This window comes from Ictalurus punctatus, chromosome 9, assembly GCF_001660625.3.
Source record: "Ictalurus punctatus breed USDA103 chromosome 9, Coco_2.0, whole genome shotgun sequence".
Lineage (NCBI taxonomy): Eukaryota > Metazoa > Chordata > Actinopteri > Siluriformes > Ictaluridae > Ictalurus > Ictalurus punctatus.
Window position 1 is genome coordinate 15,110,904 of NC_030424.2, and position 25,585 is coordinate 15,136,488.

Consider the following 25,585-nt stretch of genomic DNA (forward strand, 5'->3'; position numbering starts at 1 on the left):
TTTGGGGGTCCCCCCCAGTGTTGAGGAAATAACAATCTGTCCACCCTTAAATCACCCCCCAATACAGTAGAAAATATTTTCTATATGTCCCCCTTTAATGAACCCTGCCAACGGATCTGTCTTTTCTTCATACTCTATTTATTTATGTCTATTCCTTTTTAATATATTTCCGTTTGTTAAGGTAAATAGGTGTGTGCCCCCCCCCCTCCAATTGTACACTTAGTTGCGTCCATACTCGACGCAAATGTGTTGATGTAGTTTAGCAGCTCAGTCTGTAAGAAATGGAGACAGTAGCCAAGCGTAGAAACGTACAGCAGAAGTTATGAGCTTTTTTCAGACAGTAAGTAACTAGATACCTAAATAATAGGTAACCTTAGTTTAGTATAGAAGGCATCATACTATGGCTTGGTTTGTTCTTAAGAACGTCAATTAACGTTTGATATTTGCACACCCGCGAAGTAAGCTAGGCTAACGTCAGTTCCAGTTTTTGACCATGAACGTTACAATCACTTGCATATCCTCCCTCCGAGTTCGTTGTGAACACTCACGTTGTGACAGACTGTCATAAATGCGAGTGACGGTGAGGAAAGTTGCACAGCATTTCGTTCCTTTACAATACATTTGGGCTAAGGACGACTAAGTTATTTATTTATTTATTTTTAACAAATATAAGGCTCAGCATAATGCTGAGATGTGCTAGCTTGGCAACGAGAGATATGGAACTAACGTCTGAGTTGTGGCCATATTGTAGTTATCCATTCAGAACTAGTTATGGCAGTTTGTCTTTAGAATTAAAAGAAAACTCCAGTACCCTTTACATAGCTAACGTTTCAGGTTACCACTATATATTGTTGTACATTTTGTACACTTATTACATAGCAAGCTAAACAGCATGATGACATTAACATTATAAATGACACCAGTTACACCAACAGAATATTCAGTTCATCAAATTAAAATGATCATCTAAGTCAGTCATTGCTCTTCTGGGAAAATAATGGTACCTGGTCAGAATGCAGGCAGCACAGCATTGCTTGGAAGCATCCGTGGGGAAATTGTATTTACATATATATAGTGTTGAATTTCGTTTCATAGGTAGCTATCCTTTCTGAGTTTGTTTAAAAGTCGTGATTGCGTGTTTAAATGTTATCGTGTGTGGTTTGCCTGCACACATCTTAGCTCGCCTCTACTTGGTGTGGTAGGTTTCATGGTAGGTTATGCACCCTACAATTTCCCCATTCTGTGGGAGCTTCTATCACTCAGAAATCACATGAATTCAAACGGTAACTGTAATCCTAAAACTATGTTCTAAATATGCAAATTTTCAGTATCAAACTTTGGATCAACACCCCCGCCCCCATGTCCATACCATGGTTACGCCCTTGAAGGAATTACTTACAGTCATATAACCATCTGTAAAATGTTCGACTAGGTGTCAGGTATGACGCACACCTTTTATATTTTTTATATTTAACAAAATAAGCTATTAAATCATATATAAAAATTGCCATGAATTTCACTACCGAACGGGCTCATACACAAAATATACCATAATTTAAAGCTCAATAGCATTTGAAGGGAATGACTTACAGCCACACATCCAACTGTAAAGTGTTCATCTAGGTGTCAGGTACGACGGACACCTTTTAGATATTTATTAAACTAAGCTATTAAATCATATGTAAATTAGATATGAATTTCACTACCAAACGGGCTCATACAGAAAATATACCATAATTTAAAGCACAATAGCATTTGAAGGGAATGATGTACAGTCACAAAACCAACTGTAAAGTGTTTATCTAGGTGTCAGGTATGACGCACACCTTTTAGGTTTTTGATATTTAACCCTACAACACATGAACCAAAAAAACCTTCACGAATGCATAAAGGGGGTCAAAATGAGCCGTACTGGATTGAATGGTTTTCTTCAAAAAATAGATGTCCTATTAATGAAATAATGAAAAGAACTGATGATACACAAATGTTTTAATATTTCAAACATTTTATTTGTTTTCTTTTAATTTATCTATGTACATGTTTAGATTGTGGATGGGAGCCAAAGGAATTCAAAATAATTTACATAGGCAGCACTTCCAGTCAACCTTTGGAGCCCTCAACTTCCCTGTCAGAAGAATAATCCTGGTCCTTCTTTCCTCTGTACCATTCTGCTTATTGTGCCCTGAACTTTCATCCTCATCTTCATCTGTAGTGTTCCTGTCTCCTGCCTCATCTTCCCTGTCACAAGAATAATCCTCATCCCTCCTTTCTTCTGTACCATTCTGCTTATCGTGCTCTGAATATGCATTATCATTATTAGCATTATCATCTTCATCTTTATCACCAGTACTTTTCCTGTCATCTTCCCTGTCACAAGGATAGTCTTCATCTCTTCTTTCCTTTGTTTCATTAAGGTTATTGTACCCTTCACTCACCTCAACAATTTGAGATAGTTGAGATCATTTGGAGTTATTCCTGTGTCTTTTGCTCAGTGGAAGCATCATCATGGCTGCCTCTCTATGGGAACTTGTGCTGTCAGCTGGTGGCACAGCCTGACTGCATGACACAGGGTATGATGAGTGGTTATCTTAGCCAGCAGGTCAGTCCCACACCGTTTTGTGTATTGCATATGGTATAAAATCATTTCACAACCATTTTGATGGTGTGACCAATGGATGTATTTAATATAAGTTTGTTATAATAATAAAAATCTGTATGTTTAGCAAAGTGTTGAGGGTTTGCAGCACTGCTGTAGGCTGTACTGTGTGCTGAAAGCCGGTCTGCTCTCCTGTTACTTCACTCCTGAGGAGATTCAAGCTAAGATAGAACCCAGTGTTATAATCTCCATAAACAAGGTAAGACATGGAAGTAAAACCGTGGCAGTCAATATATTTCGGGTGTAGGTCACAATGCGTATCTAATCACTGAGGCAGCAGTTTTCATTCAACCATGTCTTGGTGGTTATTTAACTGGGGTGGTGTGTTTTTTAATAAACGTTATGTAATTGTATATAAATAACAAAGTCAACACGCAGTCCATAGATGATACAGAAAATGTTGTGTACATGTGTAGGACACCCGCCTTCGTGTAGTGGAGTGCAACCAAAAAGCTGGGGCTAGGCTGAGCATCATTGATCCAGGGACAGGAAACCCTGCTACCCATGTATTCATAGCCGAGACACCTGACCTACTGCAGGAGTGGCTCAGTGTTCTGTTGCAACACATCTATGATCAGAGTGAGTGACTGATGGGTATTGGTGTGCATATATGAGCCAAGGAAATCGGCATGCTTCTTTTTATTGAATATTTGTAAAGAATGAACACTCGTTTGCTTGTGCAATAGGTCAGTGGCAGCACACCTGTGATAAGCTGATGGAAATTGAGGTTTTGTCCCCACCGAAACCCCCACTTTTTCTTACAAAGCAAGCTGACTCAGTCTACAATGATCTCAGTAAGTAACTTCCTTACCAGAAAGGAAAAATGATTACACATAACAATGGCTAAACATACTTTGGTTTTCTGATGCCATCTGTTTTAAAACTGATCTTGCTTTTCAGGTATTGGCTCTCTCTGGACCAGTTTCAATTTGGCAGCTTTAGAGTCTTTTGCCTCTCGCAGACGCTTCTCGCATCAGTTGTGCAGTCTGGGACAATCACATAGATCAAATCACAAAGGTCATGAAAAGCCTTATTCACATTGTATTAACCTGCTTTAAGTGAATTTTAACTCTGCATATAAATGTTAAAATAATGAATACAAGATAATTCACCTCTTCTTTCTTGAGCACTGCTTTGTGCTGGTTGAGCTCAATGACTCGTTGTCGTGCCAGCCAAGCATCCTCGTGGCTAATCTTCACCTCGAGCCTCCTGCGCACCAGCTGAGCCAGCTCCTCCTGCATGTCCTTCTCCTTCATCTCCTCTTACCACTGCAGGAACGCCACTGGCTCTAAAAAAATTTGAATATCGTGGAAACATTCATTTTTCCCATAATTTAATTCAGAAAGTGGAACTTTCATATATTCTAGATACATTACACATAAAGTGAGCCATTTTAAAATGGCTCACTTTAAAAAAAGCCTTTTTTAAAAAAAATCTTAATGATTATGGCTTACAAGTCATGGAAATAAAAAATCCAGTATCTCAAAATATTAGAATAAAGAATTTATAATACAGAAATGTTGCAGTGTCACATTTCTAGTGTCACGTCCTTCCTGAACCAGAGACAATATCAGAAGCGTCTTACGTGGGCTACGGAGGAAAAAACTGGACCGCTGCTCAGTCCAAAGTCCTCTTTTCAGATGAAAGTAAATTTTGCATTTCATTTGGAAATCAAGGTGGAGGAAGAGTGGAGAGGAACAGAATCCAAGTTGCTTGAAGTCCAGTGTGAAGTTTTCACAGTCACTGATGATTTGGGGGGCCATGTCATCTGCTGGTGTTGGTAAACTGTGTTTTCCCAAGTCGAGAGTCAATGCAGCATCTCCCAGGAGATTTTAGAGCACTTCATGCTTCCATCTGCTGGCAGGCTTCATGGAGATGCTGATTTCCTTTTCCAGCAGGACTTGGCACCTGCCCACAGTGCCAAAACTACTAGTAACTGGTTTGCTGACCATGGTCTTACTGTGCTTGATTGGCGAGCCGATTCGCCTGAACTGAACCCCATAGAGAATCTCTGAGACACCAGACCCAACAATACAGACGAGCTGAAGGCCGCTATCAAAACAACCTGGGCTTCCAGAACACCTCAGCAGTGCCACAGGCTGATTGCCTCCATGCCACGCTGCATTGATGCAGTAATTCGTGCAAAAGGATTAAAGCCCAGACCAAGTATTGAGTTCATAAATTAACATACTTTTCAGAATTCTTTATCTAATCTTGTATCAGCTAATTTCACTCCCCTTATCTCAAAGGTTAAATCCAACATTCAAAGTTGGGGTAACCTCCCCCTTTCTCTAATTGGCAGGATCAATGTTGTCAAAATGAATATATTACCGAAGTTTCTTTTCTTGTTCCAGCAAGTTCCTCTTTTTCTGCCAAAACAATTTTTCAGTTCATTGGATAAAATAATTTGTTCTTTTATTTGGGGTGGGAAGCCACCAAAGGTTATTGCAGGGATGTAGACTTAGTGCAGGACTTACCCATTACCCAGTTTTCAATTCTATTACTGGGCTGCGCACATCCATAAACTTTGCTACTGGGTTGAATCTCCTGGATCTTCTTGGTGTAAGTTGGAACTATCATCTTGTAGAGAATCCTCTATACCTGCTTTACTTTATTCCTCACTACCTACAAAACTCTCTCTATATACTGATAATCAAGTTGTCCTTAACACACTTAAGATTTGGTATCAATTTAGACGACGCTTTAAATTCGTAGGTGCATCCTCTTTGGGTCCTTTAAGCAACAGCCACTTATTTCCTCCATAGTGTTTGGACTCTACATTTTCATGACAAGGGCATTAAACAATTAAAAAATCTGTATGCCGATGGTGTCTTTGATAGCTTTGCCAATCTGTCATCTACTTATGACCTCAATGTGACGTATCTGTTTTGTTATTTTCAAATTCGACATTTTGTTTCTAGATGTTTTCCTAATTTCCCCTTTGTGCCTACTGAACAGCCTTGGGAAAGCTTGTTTTCAAACAATCCACATCAGAGAGGAATGATTTCTAAGATATATGATTTTATCCTGGCGTAAGGTAGTCAGTTGAGTACCAAAATTAAGAATGCATGGGACAGACCATAAGTGCAGACCATAAGTGCAAAATCTATGTAACATTATCTTTGATATACAACTCTCAACATAATTAGGTTTGATGATGATGACCGTTAACAACTGTTACGAAAATGATGGTTGGTGATGACCTTTGACCTGTCAAGATCATTATAATTGATGATGACCTTTGACCTAAACCTGTCACATCCAATTATCCAATTAGTGATATACGAAATATACAAAGTGTACCTCTCTCTCTCTCAGTTCCATTAAGCTCTGTACAAAAAGATACTATCGCTTTCACATCCCTAATAGAAAGACGTGCCCTACTGTTGCATTGGAAGTCTGCTAAATATCTCCCAGTGGCTAAAGGACGTGATTTTTTTTAACTCGAGAAAATAAAGTATACGACGAGGGGTTGTACTAACTAGTTTTTTTTTTGTTTTGTTTTGTTTATAAATGGCAACCCTTTATTTCATGTTTAGTTGATTGTACTTGTATTTTGTTTTTCTTTTCTACACTATGTATGTGTGTGTGTGTGTGTGTGTGTGTGTGTGTGTGTGTGTGTGTGTGTGTGTGTATGTAAGTATAACAAAAAATTTGAATGGTATTGTTACTATGTGACAGGAAGTATGTTTTCTTTCTCAATAAAAATATTTTTGAAAAAAATATATACTCTTTCAGAAGACCAACATTTCTGTATTATAAATTCTTTATTCTAATATTTTGAGATACTGGATTTTTATTTCCATGAGCTGTAAGCCGTAATCATTAAAACTTTAAAACTAAAAAAGTCTTGAAATATTTCACTTTGTGTAATGAATCTAGAATATATGAAAGTTCCACTTTTTTAATTAAATTACGAGAAAAAAAAACTTTTCAACGATATTCTAATTTTTTTCAGGATGCACCTGTATATGGTTTTGAGTTCAGATTCCCATTGAGCAGATTGATAGTTACCTCTTCAACTCCTCTTCCATCCGTCGTTTACAAACAGTACATACAGTTTAGTCTAACGGGCAGGGTATTTGTCTAACATTTTAAACCAAATACAACGGCCAAGACAGTATTAGATACTCAGTGCATATGATAATGAGTTTAATGTTCCACTTTTTAGTTTACCTTATGAGTAGCAGGAGTTCCTTCACGGTTCTGGGACATTTTGCTCTGATAAAACCAAGATGTTTATGATATTACAGGAAATACAAACAACCTTCTTTTTTGTTATTGCAATATACGAACTGTTTAATTCTGCAGACCACACATTGATTTAAAAAAAAACCAAGCAAACAAACAAAAAAAACAACTGTCATCAGATTGAAGCTTTTTTTTAATATACAGTTTTTTTTTACTCACAGAGCAGCTTTGCGTCTAATTGGTTGGTTGTATGAGAAAAACCAAACAGCAGCCAATCCGAAAACAGAGTGCGGGACACTACGAGCCAATCATAGAGCTGGATGCGGGATTTGTCGAAAAACGGTGGGGAAAGAAAACACGTCCGCCAAATCCAGCGCTTGAATGTGATGCCACTTCCGCAGTTGTGCTTCACTCATTCGCCCCAGCGGGCTGTGGCGCCGTGTACCTATTTCAGCTCCTCAATCATGAGAAAGGAAAAACAACTGGGCGTCAGGACAAGCGATTATCAGGACCGACATGAACGCGGCTTTGTGTATATAAATACAGATATATGTAGAATGGAGTAATACAGTTTCGATGTATTGACTGTGTTAGTTTAGCTCTACACGGAGTTGTTTGGAGAGAGGTAGTCACTGTAGTGTGAGCTAGCTAGCGTTAGTTAGCAGTCCAGGTTTTCACTGGTTGGTGTTCACGAGCTGCTCCACTCGGCTTTATTGGAGGGGACAAAGGCTCGGTAAAGCTGGCGAGGTAGCCCATGATGAATCGCTTCCGAAAGTGGCTGTATAAGCCGAAGGTAAGTGTGACGTAAACCCGGGACTGTGATTTCACATCACGCCTGTATCTCGGCTAATAATGCAGCTGGATTGGGATTAGCTCATTTATGAGCGCTGCTGGTGTGCTGTATTGTCGAGCTTGTGTTTGCTCACATACAGCGCTGTTTAGCTAAAAACAAACAAAAACCCCTGACTAACTTACTTCTGGGTGTCCTGACAGACGTGGCGGGTAATTCTGCTTTTATTTTACATGACGCCAAAATGACTCCTTCACCTTTAATCATGTGAAGAGCCCCCATATTGAGTTTAGGTAGACAGTAGAGCTCCTGACTTTCCCTCAGTCCCAGTGCTGTAAACTCTTAAATTACAAACTGTGTGCTGTTCTTACATTCATCCTCACCTCGCAATCCAAGGACAGGTCTGTTCTGTCTCACATCCTTACTAGGTATTGCAACAATTTCATAGGTATTTATTTTACTAAGTGTAGTGAGTGTAGTGTTGTGTATGTCCTTGTCTTTCTTATCTTTATTGTAATGTGTAAAGTCTAAGCACAACAAGAGCTCAACAACACCACCGAACCCTCTCTGTACAGATTTGTGTGTGTGTGTATGTATGTATATGTATGTGTGTGTGTGTGTGTGTGTGTATATGTATGTATGTATGTATGTATGTATGTATATGTGTGTGTGTATATATATATATATATATATATATATATATATATATATATATATATATATATAAATAAAAAATATAAAAAGCCAATTATTCAAATATTAGCCTTATTGTCTAAATGTTTTTGGCTGTTGTAGACATTTAGAGTACTATGGCTTCAGTGTGCACCTAACCAGTAAAGTATGCTTGTCATTTCTGAATAATAATACCAGGATTAATAGGGTCATTTAACAAAGTACAATTAATCCCACAATTGCTGAAATAGGTTGGAGGCTTCTTGTGCAGAAGGCTGGGAAAGTATTGCAATTTAAAAGCCATTGTTTCCAGTCCCCCAAAGAAAGCTAAATGTAATTCATAAAGTATTTAGGGAAAGTGTAGAGGAGTCAAAGTAGGATACACGACACTGGGTCTGAATATGTTGCTTTCAGACATTCACATATTTTTATTTTGCTCGCACACAAATTTTCTAATAAACATTCAGTATCATATTTTTATTATATAGTTAATGACCTTATAACATAGTGAGTAAATTCAATATAGAAAGTCCCATCTGGAAACTCTCTTTAAAAACAGGTCAAGGAATGGGCAAGAATCCTGTACTGCTCCAGTGCCTGGATTTCACCTGTATTCATCTTTTAGTCTCCAAATCATAACATTTAAAAAGGATCATATAGTGACACAATTCTGCGCATGAAGATTATCTTCTGTCACAGCTACAGCCTGCTCCAGAGTTAATGGCACCATGTTTGTGTAAAAAAATTTAGGGTTAAAACGAAAAGGGTTTTTAAAGAAAAAAAAAATGGTTATGAAAAATGGCTTTGTGAGTTAATTAGATTAATCTCACAACTTTTAAGTGACCTCAATTTATTCTAAAAGGTATATTTTTAACAAAAGCATTTGTGGTGATTATTGGTACCCCTAGGAATTCTTATCAACATAATGTAACGGAAGCATGTTCGTGTGTATATTAGGGATGGGTGATATTTATATAAACTGTATCATGATATTTTCTGGTGTTTATTGTGATAACGATATCAGTGACTATGTAAAAAATATAGTATCATTCAACTTTTTTTTTATATTTAACATTTCAACTGAGTTAGAGACTACTCAGTTGAAATGAGATAAATGTGTGTTGACCTTTGTAAGTCAGGCAAACCGATGTTTCTTCAGAACCATTTTGCTGTTCATTACCAAGGGTGGCAATAATTCAGCATCTGACTGTAGCTCTATTGCTTTTATTTCTTCTCGACTTTCAATGGAAATTGTGAATTGTGGAAGCAGGAACTCATCGTGTCCTGGTAATTTGTTCATTAATAACTGAATTTGTTACATGTGAAAGCATGGAGGAGCTTGCTGTTAAGTGCTGACATGGGTGGATGTAGTCACCATCAAGGATGGATCAAGTCACTGTATTTCTTTGCACTTCCCGCTTAAGTAGAAATAATTTGCATCACATCCCGAGAATAGACATGCAGAGCATGACCTCACCGTTGCATTACAACAGGAACGTTTCACCGATTGGTGTTTCTGAGAGACATCGTCCTGGAGCTTTAACAGTGTAATGGCTCACCAGAGTTCCGGTAGGAGTTCACTAGCATACTACTTACCATCAGCACTGATTAAATTTTAGCACAGACTCCTAACTGGTGAATTTTCAATGTCTGGGACAATTCAATAAAGCTTTGGGTGAGTCCTTATGTTTGTCTGTATTGTATCGCCTAATTTGCTCTGACTTTGCATCTCAGTGATATGATATCCATCTAACAGCACTGTTCTGATTAACTGTGTGTAGTGCAACTTACTAGAAATGAGAACATGATGCCAGGATAAAGAGGGACCAAGCTTTACTGTTTGAGTCTCCTGGGGTTTTTTTTTTTTGGGGGGGTTAATAGTCCAATAGTCCTGGTTTATTGAAGGGTTACTTGAGATCAGAAGATATTCTCAAGCTATTTTTCCACACTGAATACCCTTAGTCTGTGATGTGTGATTGAGTTAACTAAAAGAATCAACATTACAATGACCTTTGGTCAACCACATTAGATAATAAATCAGCTACAAATTTGCCTGGTCTTTCATGTCCCTAGCAGGCTGAGGTGTGTATGATTACACAGCGTAGCACATACTTCTGACGTAAGGTGTACACTCCAGGAGATAACAGATAATGAAATGTGACCTTCCGTTTGTGAATCCCATGTTAAGCACACGGTATTCTCTTTAAAGTGGATTAACTAAAGAGAAGCAGTTATTCTTTGCTCTTTAAATCTGCTAAAGTATATATTTGCTTAGTGAACATTGCAGAGCTAGGGGTCTGCTGAGTGGACAAATCAGCTTATCCCCCTCCACACCAGAGTGTGTACCAAACACGTGCCATAAGCAAGATCAGTTCATAACACATGTGCAGATTACAAATGCGCTTTCTAAACATGCTGTTTCTTGCCTTGGGAGAAAAATACCAGATCCAAAATTGCAACAACAAAAATAAATAAATTGCCAAAAAGTATCAGTCTGTGAGTCTCTGGGTGATTACAAATGTTTACTGAGTGCTTTCTTTTTATTTAGTAATGTGCACCTGCATGAATCAGTGACCCTAATAGCTAAGGAGAGAAACCCATAATAATAGGAACAGCAGGTCGTAAGGCCTTAGTGGTTAGTGTGAGGCACAATAATGTGAACAGGTTTTTGGAATCCTCTCTGGAACATTTCCCTCTCCAACCCATGATGCACTGCCTGGAGAATGTTCCTTGTGGTGTGTGGAATGCGGAGGAAGAAGGCCAAAGGTCTGCCTGTGGTTCAGTACACTTTTTGATTCCACTTTTGATATCATTTCCTACTATTATACAGCAGCCTGTGTTTCTTTCTGGTCACATTTTTTTGGACTGAGTGACTGGTCTTCACTCCTCAAGAATGTTCAGCACTGTAGTACATACACTGGGCAATGGACAGTGGTCACTGTTCATGCAGATACATGCTCAGGCATCTAAGTAGATCAGTTTTCTATTCAATGCTCCATGACCGACTCTGTCTTCTTGTTTTCTGGTGCAGAGGTCGGACCCTCAATTACTCGCCCAGTTTTACTATGCCGATGAAGAGCTGAACCAGGTGGCCTCGGAGCTGGATAGTCTGGACGGCAGGAAGGACCCTCAAAGATGCACACTGCTTGTCAACCAGTTCCGCTCGTGCCAGGTCGAGTGTCCCTATTTCTCGTTGTAGGATGATCACTGTGGCGTTTATTTGTAATCAGTGTAAGCATAGTGCACACACTAAGTAACTTCATTATAACTACGTTGACATTTCTTTCTGTGTTCCTTTTACTCTTTTGCAGGACAATGTGCTGAATATCATAAACCAGATCATGGATGAGTGTATACCAGAAGACAGAGCAAACAGAGACTTCTGTGTGAAATTTCCGGAGGAGATCCGCCATGACAACCTCGCAGGACAGCTGTGGTTTGGGGCAGAGGTACATTCAAATGACGTTACAAGTCTTGGTTTTAACACATGCAGTCCTAAGATGTTATTCATTTTCCTCTCAGAAAATCCTCTCAGCTTGCTCATTAATGCACTAAAATATCTGTAAAGCCTGCTAGGACCATTTTTAAAACGGAACATTTAATGTAAATTAGCCAAACGAGTGGGAGTGCATGCGATGTGGTAGCCATAGTGCCATTGCTATACAATACAAGTTGTATTTCCTTCATTGAATAACAGTTTGTAAACACTGGTTTCTTTGTCCAGTGTCTAGCAGCAGGCTCAATCATAATGAACCGGGAGATTGAGAGTATGGCGATGCGGCCACTGGCCAAAGACTTGACACGCAGTTTGGAGGAGGTGCGCAACATCACCCGTGACCAAGCGCTGCGAGACCTCAACTTCTACACAGAGCGCATGAGGGAGGCACTGCGACAGTTTGACGGCCTATTTGCCGAGTTTGAGCTCAGGTACACACACCGTTCTGCTTATTTTTATATCACAATATTATAATGATATAATAACGTTTATACCACAGCACAATTAGATACTTAAATCTGATTAGTTAGAAGGTGTTGATTTAATATTCTATAGAACCAAATTTTTTCAATTCAAATTAGTTTTACATTAATGTGCTATTTCTGTAACAACTCATTCACAAGTATGTACATGGTGGATGATCTGCAGAATCTAAAACCACTAATAAATGGGTTTTTCAAAATATAGGCCCATAACCATTCGTATTTTATATACAGTACCGTGCAAAAGCTTTAGGCACATACAAAGAAATGCTGTGGAGCAAAATTGCCTTCAAAATAATTAAAGTAAATATTTCTACATTAAACAAATAAATACCGTAAACAGTACTAAATGAAACGAAGACAAAAAATGAAAATAGTAGTCTCCGATACAATTAGTGTAGTTTTATAAGGAAATGAGCTGTGAGATTTATTGAGCATCTTGCAGAACCAGTCCCAGTTCTTCTGGAGTCTTTGACTGTCATTGCTTATTTTTGCAGCAATACCCAGCAGCCTTTATTGTGTTTTTTGTCTGAAAAGTGGTCTTTTGCCACGTAATATGCTTCTTTCTTTAATTATATACAAACACTTTTCTTTAACATATAATTTGGTTCTAGAAAACGAATGTTTGGGAATCAAAAAAAAAGATAGGGTGCCTAAAATTTTGCACAGTACTGTATATCTGTAAGGAGATGTCCATTTCACATTTCTGTAAGGAGTCTCGGCTGTCAGCGTGTTTTAAGTTTTCTGTCTTTGCGACAGAGGACTTTGCGCTGGTTAGTTTCTCGATAACATGACGAGCTGCATTTCTTTGGTCTTACTGACATCGAGACTGAAAAAGTGTACTAACTTGTCTATACAAATAAGCGGTTAAAAGTACAACATGCCATTCCTTAATTAATAAAAAATTGTAACAGTTAACATTGTTGTGGTATAAAAGGAATAAAGCACTTCAGGATGTGCTATTATTAATACTTCTGTTATTAATACTTTTGTAAATACTTTGGAATGGTAACAGTATCACACCAACCCAGAGTTGATTATTTTCTATAACAGTAGTTGTAATTGGTATTAGAACTAAACCATGTGTGTCGGTATTGTGGGGTAACCTAAGTCGATTTCTTGCTGGTTATGTTGTATTACAGTTATGTATCAGCCATGGTGCCTGTAAAGTCTCCTAAAGAGTACTACGTCCAGCAGGAGGTGATTGTGCTCTTCTGTGAGACGGTAGAGAGGTGAGTGACACAGACAACTAAAACAATGTTTTGTTTACAGTCACACAGACATTCACACTCGTACACACGCTTAATATTTTTGCCTTTCATATTTAACCTATTCTACTTGTGAAACTTACTAAGCAAAGAAGAAGAAAAAAAAAGGCATTGGCAGGAAATGTGCACAAGTGTTCATGCAGAGTTGTGGTCAGTCCAACTTTGTTTGGAGAAAAATTGAAACCATCAGGCAGTACACAGTTCAAACACAGTTCACTCTTTGAATGCAGTAATTCTGAACGTAGTATCTGTTTCAAGGGCCCTAAAACTTGGCTATCTCACACAAGACATGATTGATGATTATGAACCTGCTCTCATGTTTACAATCCCCCGACTAGCAATTGTGTGGTAAGTGATCATCATTTCTAGTAACTACCATTTCTTTTCTTTTTCTTTTTTTTCCCCCCCCGACTACTCCAGATGAATGATTGAAATGAATAATCCCTTTTTACTTTTAATTCAGAGAAATAGTGTTTCTGATTTCTGCTATAATTTTCTTCATGTTAGCGGACTTGTTGTGTATCCTGATGGACCTCTTAACCTGGAAAACAAACCAGAGGACATGTCAGAACTCTTCCGACCTTTTCGCACATTACTGAAGAAAATTAGGTATGGGTGTTCAGTGTTTTCTAACCAATACAAAACCAACCACATTTTTTCCCCCTTGGACATTATTTGTTTACAGTAATTGCAGTTAATCTACTGGTTAACCTATATACAGTGGTGCTTGAAAGTTTGTGAAACCTTTTAGAATCTTCTGTATATCTGCATAAATATGACTTAAAACATCATCAGATTTTCACACAAGTCCTAAAAGTAGATAAAGAGAACCCAATTAAACAAATGAGACAAAAATATTATACTTGGTCTTTTATTTATTGAGAAAAATTATCCAATATTTCATACCTGTGAGTGGCAAAAGTATGTGAAGCTTTGCTTTCAGTATCTGGCAGTAGACTTTGACTTGACCATTCCAAAACATTAACTTTATTCTTCTTTAACCATTCTTTAGTAAAAAGACTTGTGTGCTTAGGGTCGTTGTCTTGCTGCATGACTCATTTTCTCAGTTCACGGACAGGTGTCCTGACATTTTTCCTGTAGTATTCACTGGTGTAACTCAGAATTCATTGTTCCATCAATGATGGCAAGCCATCCAGATGCAGCAAAACAGGTCCAAACCATGATACTACCACCACCATTTTTCACAGGTGGGTTAAGTTTATTAAGCTGGAATGCAGTGTTTTCCTCTCCCCAAACATAACCCTTTTCATTTAAGCTATTTTGGTCTAATCTGTCCACATAACATTTTTCCAGGAGCCTTCTGGCTTGTCCATGTCTTTATCAAACTGCAGACAGGCAGCAATGTTCTTTTTGTAGAGCAGTGGCTTTCTCCTTGCAACCCTGCCATGCACACGATTGTTGTTCAGTGTTCTCCTGATGATGGACTCATGAACATTAACATTAGCCAATGTGAGAGAGTCCTTTAGATGTTTAGAAGGGTTCCTTTGTGACCTCGTGGACTATTACATGTCTTGCTCTTGGAGTGATCTTTGTTGGTGGACCGCTCCTGTGGAAGGTAACAATGGTCTTGAAATTCCTCCATTTGTACACAGTCTGTCTGACTGTGGATTGGTGGAGTCCAAACACTTCAGAAATGGTTTTGTAACATTTTCCAGCCTGATGAGCATCAAAAACTGTTTTTCTGATGTCCACAGAAATCTCCTTTGTTTGTGCCATGATGCACTTCCACAAACATGTGTTGTGAAGATCAGACTTTCTGACATCCCTGTTTTTTTTTTAAATAAAACAAGGTGCTCACTCACACCTAATGGTCATCCCACTGATTGAAATCACCTTACTCTAATTTCACCTTCAAATTAAACTAATATAGTAATCCTAGAGGTTCTCACACCATCTTTTGCCACTCACAGATATGTAATTTTCCACTGATAAATTTTCTTCAATAAATAAGACAGAGTATAATATTTTTGTCTCATTTGTTTAATTGGGTTGTCTTTATCCACTTTTAGAACTTGTGTGAAAATCTGCTGATGTTTTAGGTCATTTATGCACAGAGGGTTCAAACTTTCAAGCACCACTGCAGTATGTAGTCATTTATTTGGGTGTAGCTTTCTTCTCTTGCATAACGTTTTAACAAGATGTTTGTGAGAGGTAGACTTACTGTTCTCATAGTGCTAATAACCGTGTGGTTTATAGGGCTCAGTGGTTAGCCACTTGTTTTCATCACAGTATAGCACAACATACTTTTAGATGATGTTTTTGTGGTTTTGATGCAGGGACCTGTTGCAGACTCTGACAGATGAGGAGTTAACGACCCTGGAGCGGAATCTGTGTATCTCGCAGGATGGGGAGTTTCCTGGAGATCCTATCTCCTCTACCTCAGAGTCTGCTACCTCTATCAACTCCAAGAGTCAGGCGGAGGAGTCCCAGAAAAGAGAAGAGCAAAAGGAAGTGGAGAAGGGGACAGAGCTGGTTCTATGTTCCTCTCAGTGTGAGGAGGAGGATGCATGGGAGAAGGACCAGGAACAGCAGGAGGTTCCAAGGGAAGGAGATGAGGACACTGAAGTGGACCTGGCCTGTTCCATGCAGTATGACGAAGAAGAGATTGAGCAGCTCAACATGATGGTACACCGTGTTGGTGATCACATGTCCACACTGCTCTCACCACCAAGCCAGAGGCCATCTCCAGCTCATTATCACCGAAAAAAACAGACTAGCGTGGGTGGATCTAGTGTGCCCTCAAGCACTGAAAACTCTCCTCATCGAGCTCCTGGCTCCCAGCACGAGGAAGACGAGCGAGTCTTCTTCATGGACGACCTGGAAGGCATGGGCAGTGTTGGAGATGCTGGAACTAGCTCAGGGGAACTCCGACAGGGGCAGCGAGTCTCTCCAATCGTGAACCTCGGATCCCTCAAGCACATCAGGCCAGAGATTACAAGTGACTCCACCTCCAATGGATGGATGACAGCTTGTCAATCAAATGAGGATTTTGATCAGAGCAGCCAGGATAAACTGTGCCTCTCTTCTGTACCTGCAGGAACCCCAGAAACCTTACCACTTGTGAATGGCTGGGAGGGGCAGTTGGATGGGGAGGAAGGGGAAGGGGGGGAGCCAGCAGAGGTCATTGCCCACCGGACAGGTGGGATGAAGCTGTCAGCCACTGTGATCTTTAACCCACGCTCACCTAACCAGCCTGAGTTGGTGGTTTTGCCACGCTCAACCGAGGGAACTGCTCACCGCCTGCTCAACTCCTGTGTGTGCTGCACAGCAGGATGTCTCGATGCCCATGATGACCCCACTAACACAGATAGCACAACTGAAGATGGGATTCTGGAGTTTAGGAAGTGCAAGCTTGCCATCACAAGCACCGTTATCCAGTCTGCAATGGGAGCCTGTGGCACAGGGAAGGGAGATGCCCCTTTGCCCCTTCCGCCTCCACCTGGCCCACAACAATTGAGAGAGGAGGCTGAGGACCAAGATGGAGGAAGGCTTCCTCATGCCCCCTGTTGTGAGAAGTGCCTTGCCAATAGCTCCAAGCTGTCCCCGCACAGAGATACTGGAGAGGACGAGTCAAGAGATGGATACGCCCATCAGGAAAGAGCCTGCAGAGTAATGGCTAGCTCTGCATCAAAGGAGAAACAGCCCAAAGAAGACAACAAAAATGACTCCAGGTTTGTGTGTGTTTGATGAGAGAGAGAGAGAGGACAAGAAGGACCGACAGAGATTTATCCTTATTTATATATATTTTTTAAATCGATTTTCTTTTTTAAATGTTTTCCTCTATTTTTAATATTGTTAGTTGCTTTCTGACTTCTTTTTTTTAATTTTCATAATTCATTATTGAATCCTTATTCAGTTGTTTTTGCTTATTTTCCTTTGCCCCTCCCACCCCAAATATTCCTTGAATGGTGGGTTTCAGTTTACAGGGATCCCCTCTCAGTTCAGGCACCAGCAGTGACTGTGAGAGTGTGTCTGTCACCACATGCAGTCTGTCCAGTTCATGCACCCCCAGGTAAATAAAAATAGCTTTTACCCAAAGTGCAGTGTTGTTCCCTGGGTGCACCATGTGTTTGGTCTACACTCACAAAACACATCCATTGTTGCCTTGTTGAGTTAAATTTCTTCTCTCTCTGTGTCTCTGTCCTTTCAACCATCCTGCCAGTAGTTTGACCACCAGCTCTGAGATGTCTGAGGAGCTTGATCACCAGGAGCTTCAGCTGGCCCTGCAAGCTTCTAAACTGGTTGCTCACAACAAAATACGTGCTCGCTTCCATAGCAGTAGTGACCTCATCCATCGTTTGTTTGTCTGCATATCAGGTATGTGCTCACTTTGAATTTAATCATTTATATTTGAACATTCTGTGGCAGATGTATGTGTTTTTATATTTATATATATAATATATATATATATATATATATATATATATATATATATATATATATATATATATATATATATATATATATATATATATATATATACTTGTACCACGGTATCTCACAAAAGTGAGTACACCCCTCACATTTTTGTAAATATTTGATTATATCTTTTCATGTCACAACACTGAAGTAATGACACTTTTCTACAATGTAAAGAAGTGAGTGTACAGCTTGTGTAACAGTGTAAATTTGCTGTCCCCTCAAAATAACACACAGCCATTAATGTCTAAACCGCTGGCAACAAAAGTGAGTACACCCCTAAGTGAAAATGTCCAAATTGGGCCCAAAGTGTCAATATTTTGTGTGGCCACCATTATTTTCCAGCACTGCCTTAACCCTGTTGGGCATGGAGTTCACCAGATCTTCACAGGTTGCCGCTGGAGTCCTCTTCCACTCCTCCATGACGACATCCCGGAGCTGGTGGATGTTAGAGACCTTGTGCTCCTCCACCTTACGTTTGAGGATGCCCCACAGATGCTCAGTAGGGTTTAGGTCTGGAGACATGCTTGGCCAGTCCATCACCTTCACCCTCAGCTTCTTTAGCAAGGCAGTGGTTGTCTTGGAGGTGTGTTTGGGGTCGTTATCATGCTGGAATACATGCTGGGATCATGCTCTGCTTCAGTATGTCACAGTACATGTTGCCATTCATGGTTCCCTCAATGGACTGTAGCTCCCCAGTGCCGGCAGCACTCATGCAGCCCCAGACCATGACACTCCCACCACCATGCTTGACTGTAGGCAAGACACACTTGTCTTTGTACTCCTCACCTGGTTGCCACCACACATGCTTGACACCATCTGATTCAATTTATTTTATCTTGGTCTCATCAGACCACAGGACATGGTTCCAGTAATCCATGTGCTTAGTCTGCTTGTCTTCAGCAAACTGTTTGCGGGCTTTCTTGTGCATCATGTTTAGAAGAGGTTTCCTTCTGGGACGACAGCCATGCAGACCAATTTTATGCAGTGTGTGGCGTATGGTCTGAGCACTGACAGGCTAACCCCCCCCCCCCCCCCCCCCCACACCCCTTCAACCTCTGCAGCAATGCTGGAAGCACTCATACGTCTATTTCCCAAAGACAACCTCTGGATATGATGCTGAGCATGTGCACTCAACTTCTTTGGTCGACCATGGCGAGGCCTGTTCTGAGTGGAACCTGTCCTGTTAAACCGCTGTATGGTCTTGACCACCGTGCTGCAGCTCAGTGTCAGGGTCTTGGCAATCTTCTTATAGGCTAGGCCATCTTTATGTAGAGCAACAATTCTTTTTTTCAGATCATCAGAGAGTTCTTTGCCATGAGATGCCATGTTGAACTTCCAGTGACCAGTATGAGGGAGTGTGAAAGCGATGACACCAAATTTAACACACCTGCTCCCCGTTCACACCTGAGACCTTGTAACACTAACATAACAAGTCACATGAAACCGGGGAGGGAAAATGGCTAATTGGGCCCAATTTGGACATTTTCACTTAAAGGTGTACTCACTTTTGTTGCCAGCAGTTTAGACATTGATGGCTGTGTGTTGAGTTATTTTGAGGAGACAGCAAATTTACACAAGCTGTACACTCACTACTTTACATTGTAGCAAAGTGTCATTACTTCACTGTTGTCACATTAAAAGATATAATCAAATATTTACAAAAATGTGAGGGTTTACTCACTTTTGTGAGCTACTGTGTGTATGTATGTATATGTAAGGGTCACCTTCATCAGCATATCATGGATGTATGTCTCACCAACAGCATGTTGCTGTACAGTATTGTAGACCTTATGTCGCTGTAAACATGTAAATAATTCAGTGCTGTGAAACAAAGCACTTTTACCTCCATGCGTGTAAAAATTGTGCCCCGTCTCATACAGTAGATTATCTCCGTCTTTGAGCTTACAAAGCTACAAATGGGCCATGTCAATAAGATACAGTGGACTGGGACTGACGAATTTGGGCCAGCTGTAATTACAACACAGCTCAATAAAAATGTGACATGAGACATACAAAAAAAAACTATTAAATTTGATCAGTGAGTTATCCCTGGGTATCACTACTGTATAAACAATTTTATAATAAATCTTCTATAAAACTGATTGACCCCTCAGGATGTCTTTTATAGTTCATGATTCTGTATTAGACTGAACTGCTGTTGTTTATCTTGGCCAGTCTCTTCGGTGTCAGTTGTTTCTGTATTTTTCAGAACATTCCAAATTCTTGTATTGACTATGCCCAACGTTTGTGCAATGGCTCTGATTTTATTTTCCCTATTCTCTCAGCTTCAAAATGGCTTGCTTTTTTTCCCTCATAGAAAGCTTTCTGGTCTTTGGGTTTTTAAAAAAACCAAAACAAAACAAACAAATTTAACAACAAGTACAGGCTTCACAGGTGAAACCCAGGAAAACCACGATTAGACATTCAAAGCTGTTAATTATTTAAACAATCTAACAGGGCACATGTTGGCAACAAGAAACATGTGTCAGTCAAATATGTTCCAGTATTTTTGATCACTTGAATGATGGGTGGGTTCAGACAAAAGGTACAAACAGCACTGAATTCTACAGTCCTAGCAATCAATGGTTGATTTTAAGAACCTGTAATTCCCCAGGGATTGGTTCAGGTACCACTGGTACAAATACCAGGTTCAATTACATTTTATTGTTGGTGTGACATTTAATTTGACTCTCTGAATTATCTTTTGTTTATTTTATGTCAATGCGACACTTGAACTTGTCTACCACTCATAGGTTTTTGCAAATTATCATTTCATTTGTAAATAAATTTAAAATAAATCCATCAATGAACGATCGTCAGCTCCGCTAACATGATATCTGAGAATGCACGCGAATAGCTAAATTAATTTAAAACATTCATTTTAAAATACTGATCGGAAGGTCGGGAGTTCAAGCCCCAGCACTGCCAAGCTGCCACTGTTGTGCCCTTGAGCAAGGCCCTTAACCCTCTCTGCTCCAGGGGCGCTGTATCATGGCTGACCCTGCACTCTGACTCCAGCTTCCTGACAGGCTGGGGTATGCGAAGAAAACAATTTCACTGTGCTCTACTGCATATGTGACCAATAAAGACTCATCATCATTATCATATATTTTGATACATTTAACAAAAATATACATAATATTTAAACATTTTAAAAAAGCTTTCCTACGGACCCCCTGCAGTTACACCACTGACCAATAGTCCTTGGAAACACTGCACTAAACGCTAGTGCATAGTGTAAGTATATAGTGCGTCATTTGGGACACAACTTTAATATTTACTCTCCGAAGCGTGTTTTCGGAACAGAAGTAACGTAATGAGTAAATGTACCACGCGTAGACCAACTAATCGATAATGAGATTCGTTGACAACCATTTTCATAACTGATTTTATCGATTAGTTGTTGCAGCTGTAGAATATTTATCTGTAGAAGCTGTAGAATATTTCACCTTTGCACAGGTACCTTTTGTAGATTATAGCTCACAGATTTCTATAGAAAAATGTACTGGGATCCCCATGCAAATCATTGAACTGCTTTTTTATGATTGTTAACTCTTTTTTTTTTGTTTTATTAATGTCTGCTTTCCCTGTCTGCAGGTGTGGCTGATCAATTGCAAACAAATTATGCAAGTGACCTGAGGAGCATCCTGAAGACGCTGTTTGAGGTCATGGCAACAAAATCCGAGCAAGGGGACAACGAGAAGCAAAATAAAGGTGAGTGAGCATGAGTGTTTAAAGCCTTACCTGGTTTATGTGCCTTGTACCATTGATCTGATTTGTTAACGATCTTTTCATTGCAGGACCGAGAGTAGGAAGTGCTGGATTAGAAGACTGCGCTCTTTGTCAAGAGACAATGACCTCGTCAGAACTCGCAGCAAAGGCGCGGGACGGTCAGTTTGAAGGTCAGCAGTGTGTACTCATTCCGTCCATCTTCTGTACCGAAGAGGATATTACAGTAGAGTACAAAAGTCTTAACACCATTAGGAACCATTTTATTTAATCAGTTATGAAAAAGCAATACATTTTTCTTTGACTTTGATGGATTCATTGTGAAATTATATATCCTAAACTTTATATGTACTTTGTACTGTATTAAAAAATATTTATTGTTGGTTAATTACAAATCAAATTCATACACATGCGATAGCATTAATAATACTATAACAATGAAAAGCTTGCAAGTCCTGTCTAAGTTTAAAAAGTAGCTGATATTATACCAGTATGTTACTTGAATCACATCTCTTATGTTTTAGCCTGCATGGCTTATAGTTTATTTATTGTATTTCTTCTCCTTAGACCCTCCTGAGTGGGTTCCGGATGAGGCCTGTAACGCCTGTATCGCCTGCAAGGCTCCTTTCACTGTCATCCGGAGGAAGCACCACTGTAGGAGCTGTGGAAAGGTACAGTACTAAGTACACCCAGAACTACTATGTACTTTAACACCTACATCAGTAAATCTCAATGTTGATATGTGATGCATAGAGTATGTGTATGAACCCTGTGTGAGCTCTGTCCTGTCTATTGTAGATCTTCTGCTCCCGCTGCTCTTCACACTCAGCCCCGTTACCACGCTATGGTCAGATGAAGCCTGTGAGGGTGTGCACTCACTGCTACATGTTTCACGTCACACCTTTCTACAGTGACAGGACTAGTGTTTGACTGTAGCCCTGCCTTGCACCACCGTTACACATGGACATAAGCACATATACCACGCGGAAAGATGGAAACGTTTAGCAAAAGCTACACACACCCTTTTTTTTGAAGAAAAAAAAAATGGTTACGCACATTTATTTAACCCTATATATATATATATATATATATATATATATATATATATATATATATATAATTGTGCATCTCAAAAAAATTTAATATCTTGGAAAAGTTTGGGGGTTTTTTCCTGTAATTTAATTAACAAAGTGAAATATTTCAAGCCTTTTTTTTTATTTATTTATTTATTTATTTATTTAAATCTGTATTATTACTGCTTAAAGCTCATGGAAATCAAAAAGTCCAGTATCTCAAAATATGAGTATAAAGAACTTATAATACAGAAATGTCAACCTCCTGAAAGGTATGTTCATTTATTCACTCAATCCTTGGTCGGGGCTCCTTTTGCACAAATTACTGCATCAATCAATTTATTCTAATATTTTGAGATAGTGGATTTTTGATTTCCATGAGCTATAAGCCATAATCATAAAGATTAAAACAAAAAGGCTTGAAATAATTCACTTTGTGTAATGAATCTAGAACATATGAAAGTTCATTTAATTTATAAAGTGGAAAAAATTTACTTTTCCACACTATTCCAGTTTTTTGAGGTGTGTGTGTGTCGACATCGGAGAAGAAACCCTGAGCAAAGAACAAACTAGCTTTGACGTTCTGATTCATAAATTATCTGAAGTTAATAAATGCTTATTATCAAGCACATTAAGAAATGGCGCCAAAGTATTTGCTGTAATTCTCTTAAATAGAGCATGAAGTGAATTGACAGAACTGAATTGTGATCGATGGTCCCAGTGTTAGGGACTCTCACTCAGTGATTATTTCGAATTAAAACTTTTATTAGTCTTTTGCTAATAGTGATTTGATTTAATAGTGTCAGAAGTTCAATAGGGCTCAGATTCATTACTGAATGTAAACCGTGACGAACACGTGAGCAACTGTGACAAGTATAAAGACAATAATATTAACATTATTTGCACCATTGATTATGCCAATATGTGCTCATCATAACATACTGAAGAGTTTTTTATTATTATTATTATTATTCAAAAAGTTTTATTTAAGAAAAGATGCTGCTCTCTGTAAAATAAAAAAATGAGGCTTTAGAATATGTGGAATGGCTGAAAATGGTGTGTGTGTAATATATATATATATATATATATATATATATATATATATATATATATATATATATATATATATATATATATATATATATATATATATATATAATATGCTGAAGTGGTTATGTGTCTAATAAATAAGAAGATTCTTTTATGCTCTTAATAGCAATGAATGTGTAACCATATAGATGCTTTTTTTTCTGTTAGTATTTACTGAAATGAAAGGTAATTGCCTTTTACAGCAGTGTCTGATCCCTCAGCTACTCTTTTAGACAAGTCTCTCCTGCCTTTCCACAAAAAAACTTTTTTTTTTTTTTTTAATGTAATAACATTGATTTTCATCTTTTGCATGCTTCTCAGCAGTTTTTGAGGTGAACACATTCATTTGACCCAGTTAAAAAATAGACATGGGAAAACTTGATTTGATTTGGGCATTACACAGTGCTGTAAGAATAATCTCAGCACTATTTTTGGTAGAAGTGAACAGTTTACCCCTACCTCATCTGTTCAGCAGATTTCCTCTCAGTATTTTGCCACTTAACCTCAACTGTCTGACTTCCAAAAAAAAAAAAAAAATCGTTACACTTCTGTCCTTGTTTGACACTCCTCCACTGCCCCAGCATTTAGTGTCTTCAATATTTTTTTTCCTCTAACTAATGGGAAAATGCACTTTTATTTTTTATCCTTGAATCTTTAGCTGTCAAATATAATCATAATAGTCATAAAGAGCAAGCTGTTAAAATCTTTAATGTCAATAATTAATTTAATCGGGCCTTTATAAATAGAATATACTGTTTGTATTATTAATAATTTAACTATAAGCTATAATGCTACTGACATTTGTCCCATAAGTTCTAAACAAAACTTTTTTTTTTTTTGCAAACATTTTACTTTGAGAGCATTCCTTCATAAAAAAATGTTTACCCTAGTTTCTCAGTTCATACAGTTGCCTTCTTGTTCTTCACTCTTTAAGACTTTAAGAGTTTACCTCATTGCCTATACCTCTACGCTTATATAAAGTTCTGAGATTTGACCAAGTTAGAGAAGTGTGAACACACCTTAGAATATTAATATTCACATCAGTGTTTCAAATTCTGATAACTATTCCACATTATATTTGAGAATATTCCTAATTCTGCAATGCTTCTGTAACATGGTAACGGTACATATGCTAGCTATTAACAGTCCTCTTGAATCTTGGTATCCTCAATGTTTGAGGTCCTCTAACAGCAGTAGTCGGTGTACATAGTACATCAGTATCTGCTAACGCAAAGCTTTAAAATGCAATACCTCTTAACTGCTCAGTCCTTATGCTTATATTATTTTATTAGTTATTTATTTTTATTTTCAGCTAAATAAGCTTTTTGTTGTTGTTGTTGTTGTTCCCACACACCTGGGCAACCAGTTGTCTGTTAGTGAAGTCCATGGGAACACCCTGTTGCTAGAAACTTGCATACAAATTTTTTATTTTTTTTACATGAGTTGCAAGCTTATGTAATCTAGACTCAAAGATTTAAACGGCCCCACACTTAAAACTCTTTTGATATCTTTTTATTAGGTTCCCTTATGACATTGCTTCCTTTCTAATGTTGTTGCTGCTCTTCAGGACTATGACTGTACTTTGCCATGATGCTAGGGAAAGGTTAATCTTTAAAGATCTGAATACTCAAATTTAATCATGCAAACAAACAAATCAGCTAAAAGTTGAGATCTTCCCATGGTAGTTTTTTTCTTT

General features: G+C 38.6%; 2 protein-coding genes and 1 long non-coding RNA gene across 5 annotated transcripts; 2 read left to right on the forward strand and 1 right to left on the reverse strand.

Moving 5' to 3' along the window:
- The first annotated feature begins 215 nt into the window (after positions 1 to 215).
- On the forward strand, positions 216 to 3,772 carry LOC108269931 (rhotekin-2). Of its 2 annotated transcripts, none has more exons than XM_017476088.2 (6): positions 216 to 340; positions 2,493 to 2,599; positions 2,724 to 2,855; positions 3,073 to 3,235; positions 3,343 to 3,450; positions 3,557 to 3,772. In XM_017476088.2, coding segments are annotated over exons 1-6 (669 nt in total). In that variant the 5' UTR covers positions 216 to 339; the 3' UTR covers positions 3,715 to 3,772. The 2 variants fall into 2 exon arrangements, with proteins under 2 accessions (XP_017331577.1, XP_047013596.1); XM_047157640.2 differs by having other exon boundaries at positions 239 to 340; positions 2,415 to 2,599.
- Positions 3,180 to 7,131, reverse strand: LOC108269932 (uncharacterized). The gene is made up of 3 exons (XR_001813588.3): positions 6,833 to 7,131; positions 3,769 to 3,944; positions 3,180 to 3,642 (listed from the first exon to the last, which is right to left on the reverse strand). It is a non-coding gene; the product is annotated as an uncharacterized LOC108269932 (long non-coding RNA).
- Positions 7,132 to 7,262: 131 nt separating this feature from the next.
- zfyve28 (zinc finger, FYVE domain containing 28) lies at positions 7,263 to 23,837 on the forward strand. 2 transcript variants are annotated; one of them, XM_017476075.3, is made up of 14 exons: positions 7,263 to 7,640; positions 11,341 to 11,481; positions 11,621 to 11,758; positions 12,034 to 12,236; positions 13,430 to 13,519; positions 13,814 to 13,903; positions 14,063 to 14,164; positions 15,853 to 17,247; positions 17,496 to 17,588; positions 17,739 to 17,893; positions 21,596 to 21,712; positions 21,799 to 21,900; positions 22,295 to 22,398; positions 22,526 to 23,837. In XM_017476075.3, the coding sequence occupies exons 1-14, from the start codon at positions 7,602 to 7,604 to the stop codon at positions 22,655 to 22,657; spliced, it is 2,901 nt and encodes a 966-aa protein (XP_017331564.1). In that variant the 5' UTR covers positions 7,263 to 7,601; the 3' UTR covers positions 22,658 to 23,837. The 2 variants fall into 2 exon arrangements, with proteins under 2 accessions (XP_017331564.1, XP_017331565.1); XM_017476076.3 differs by having other exon boundaries at positions 17,742 to 17,893.
- Positions 23,838 to 25,585: the final 1,748 nt, after the last annotated feature.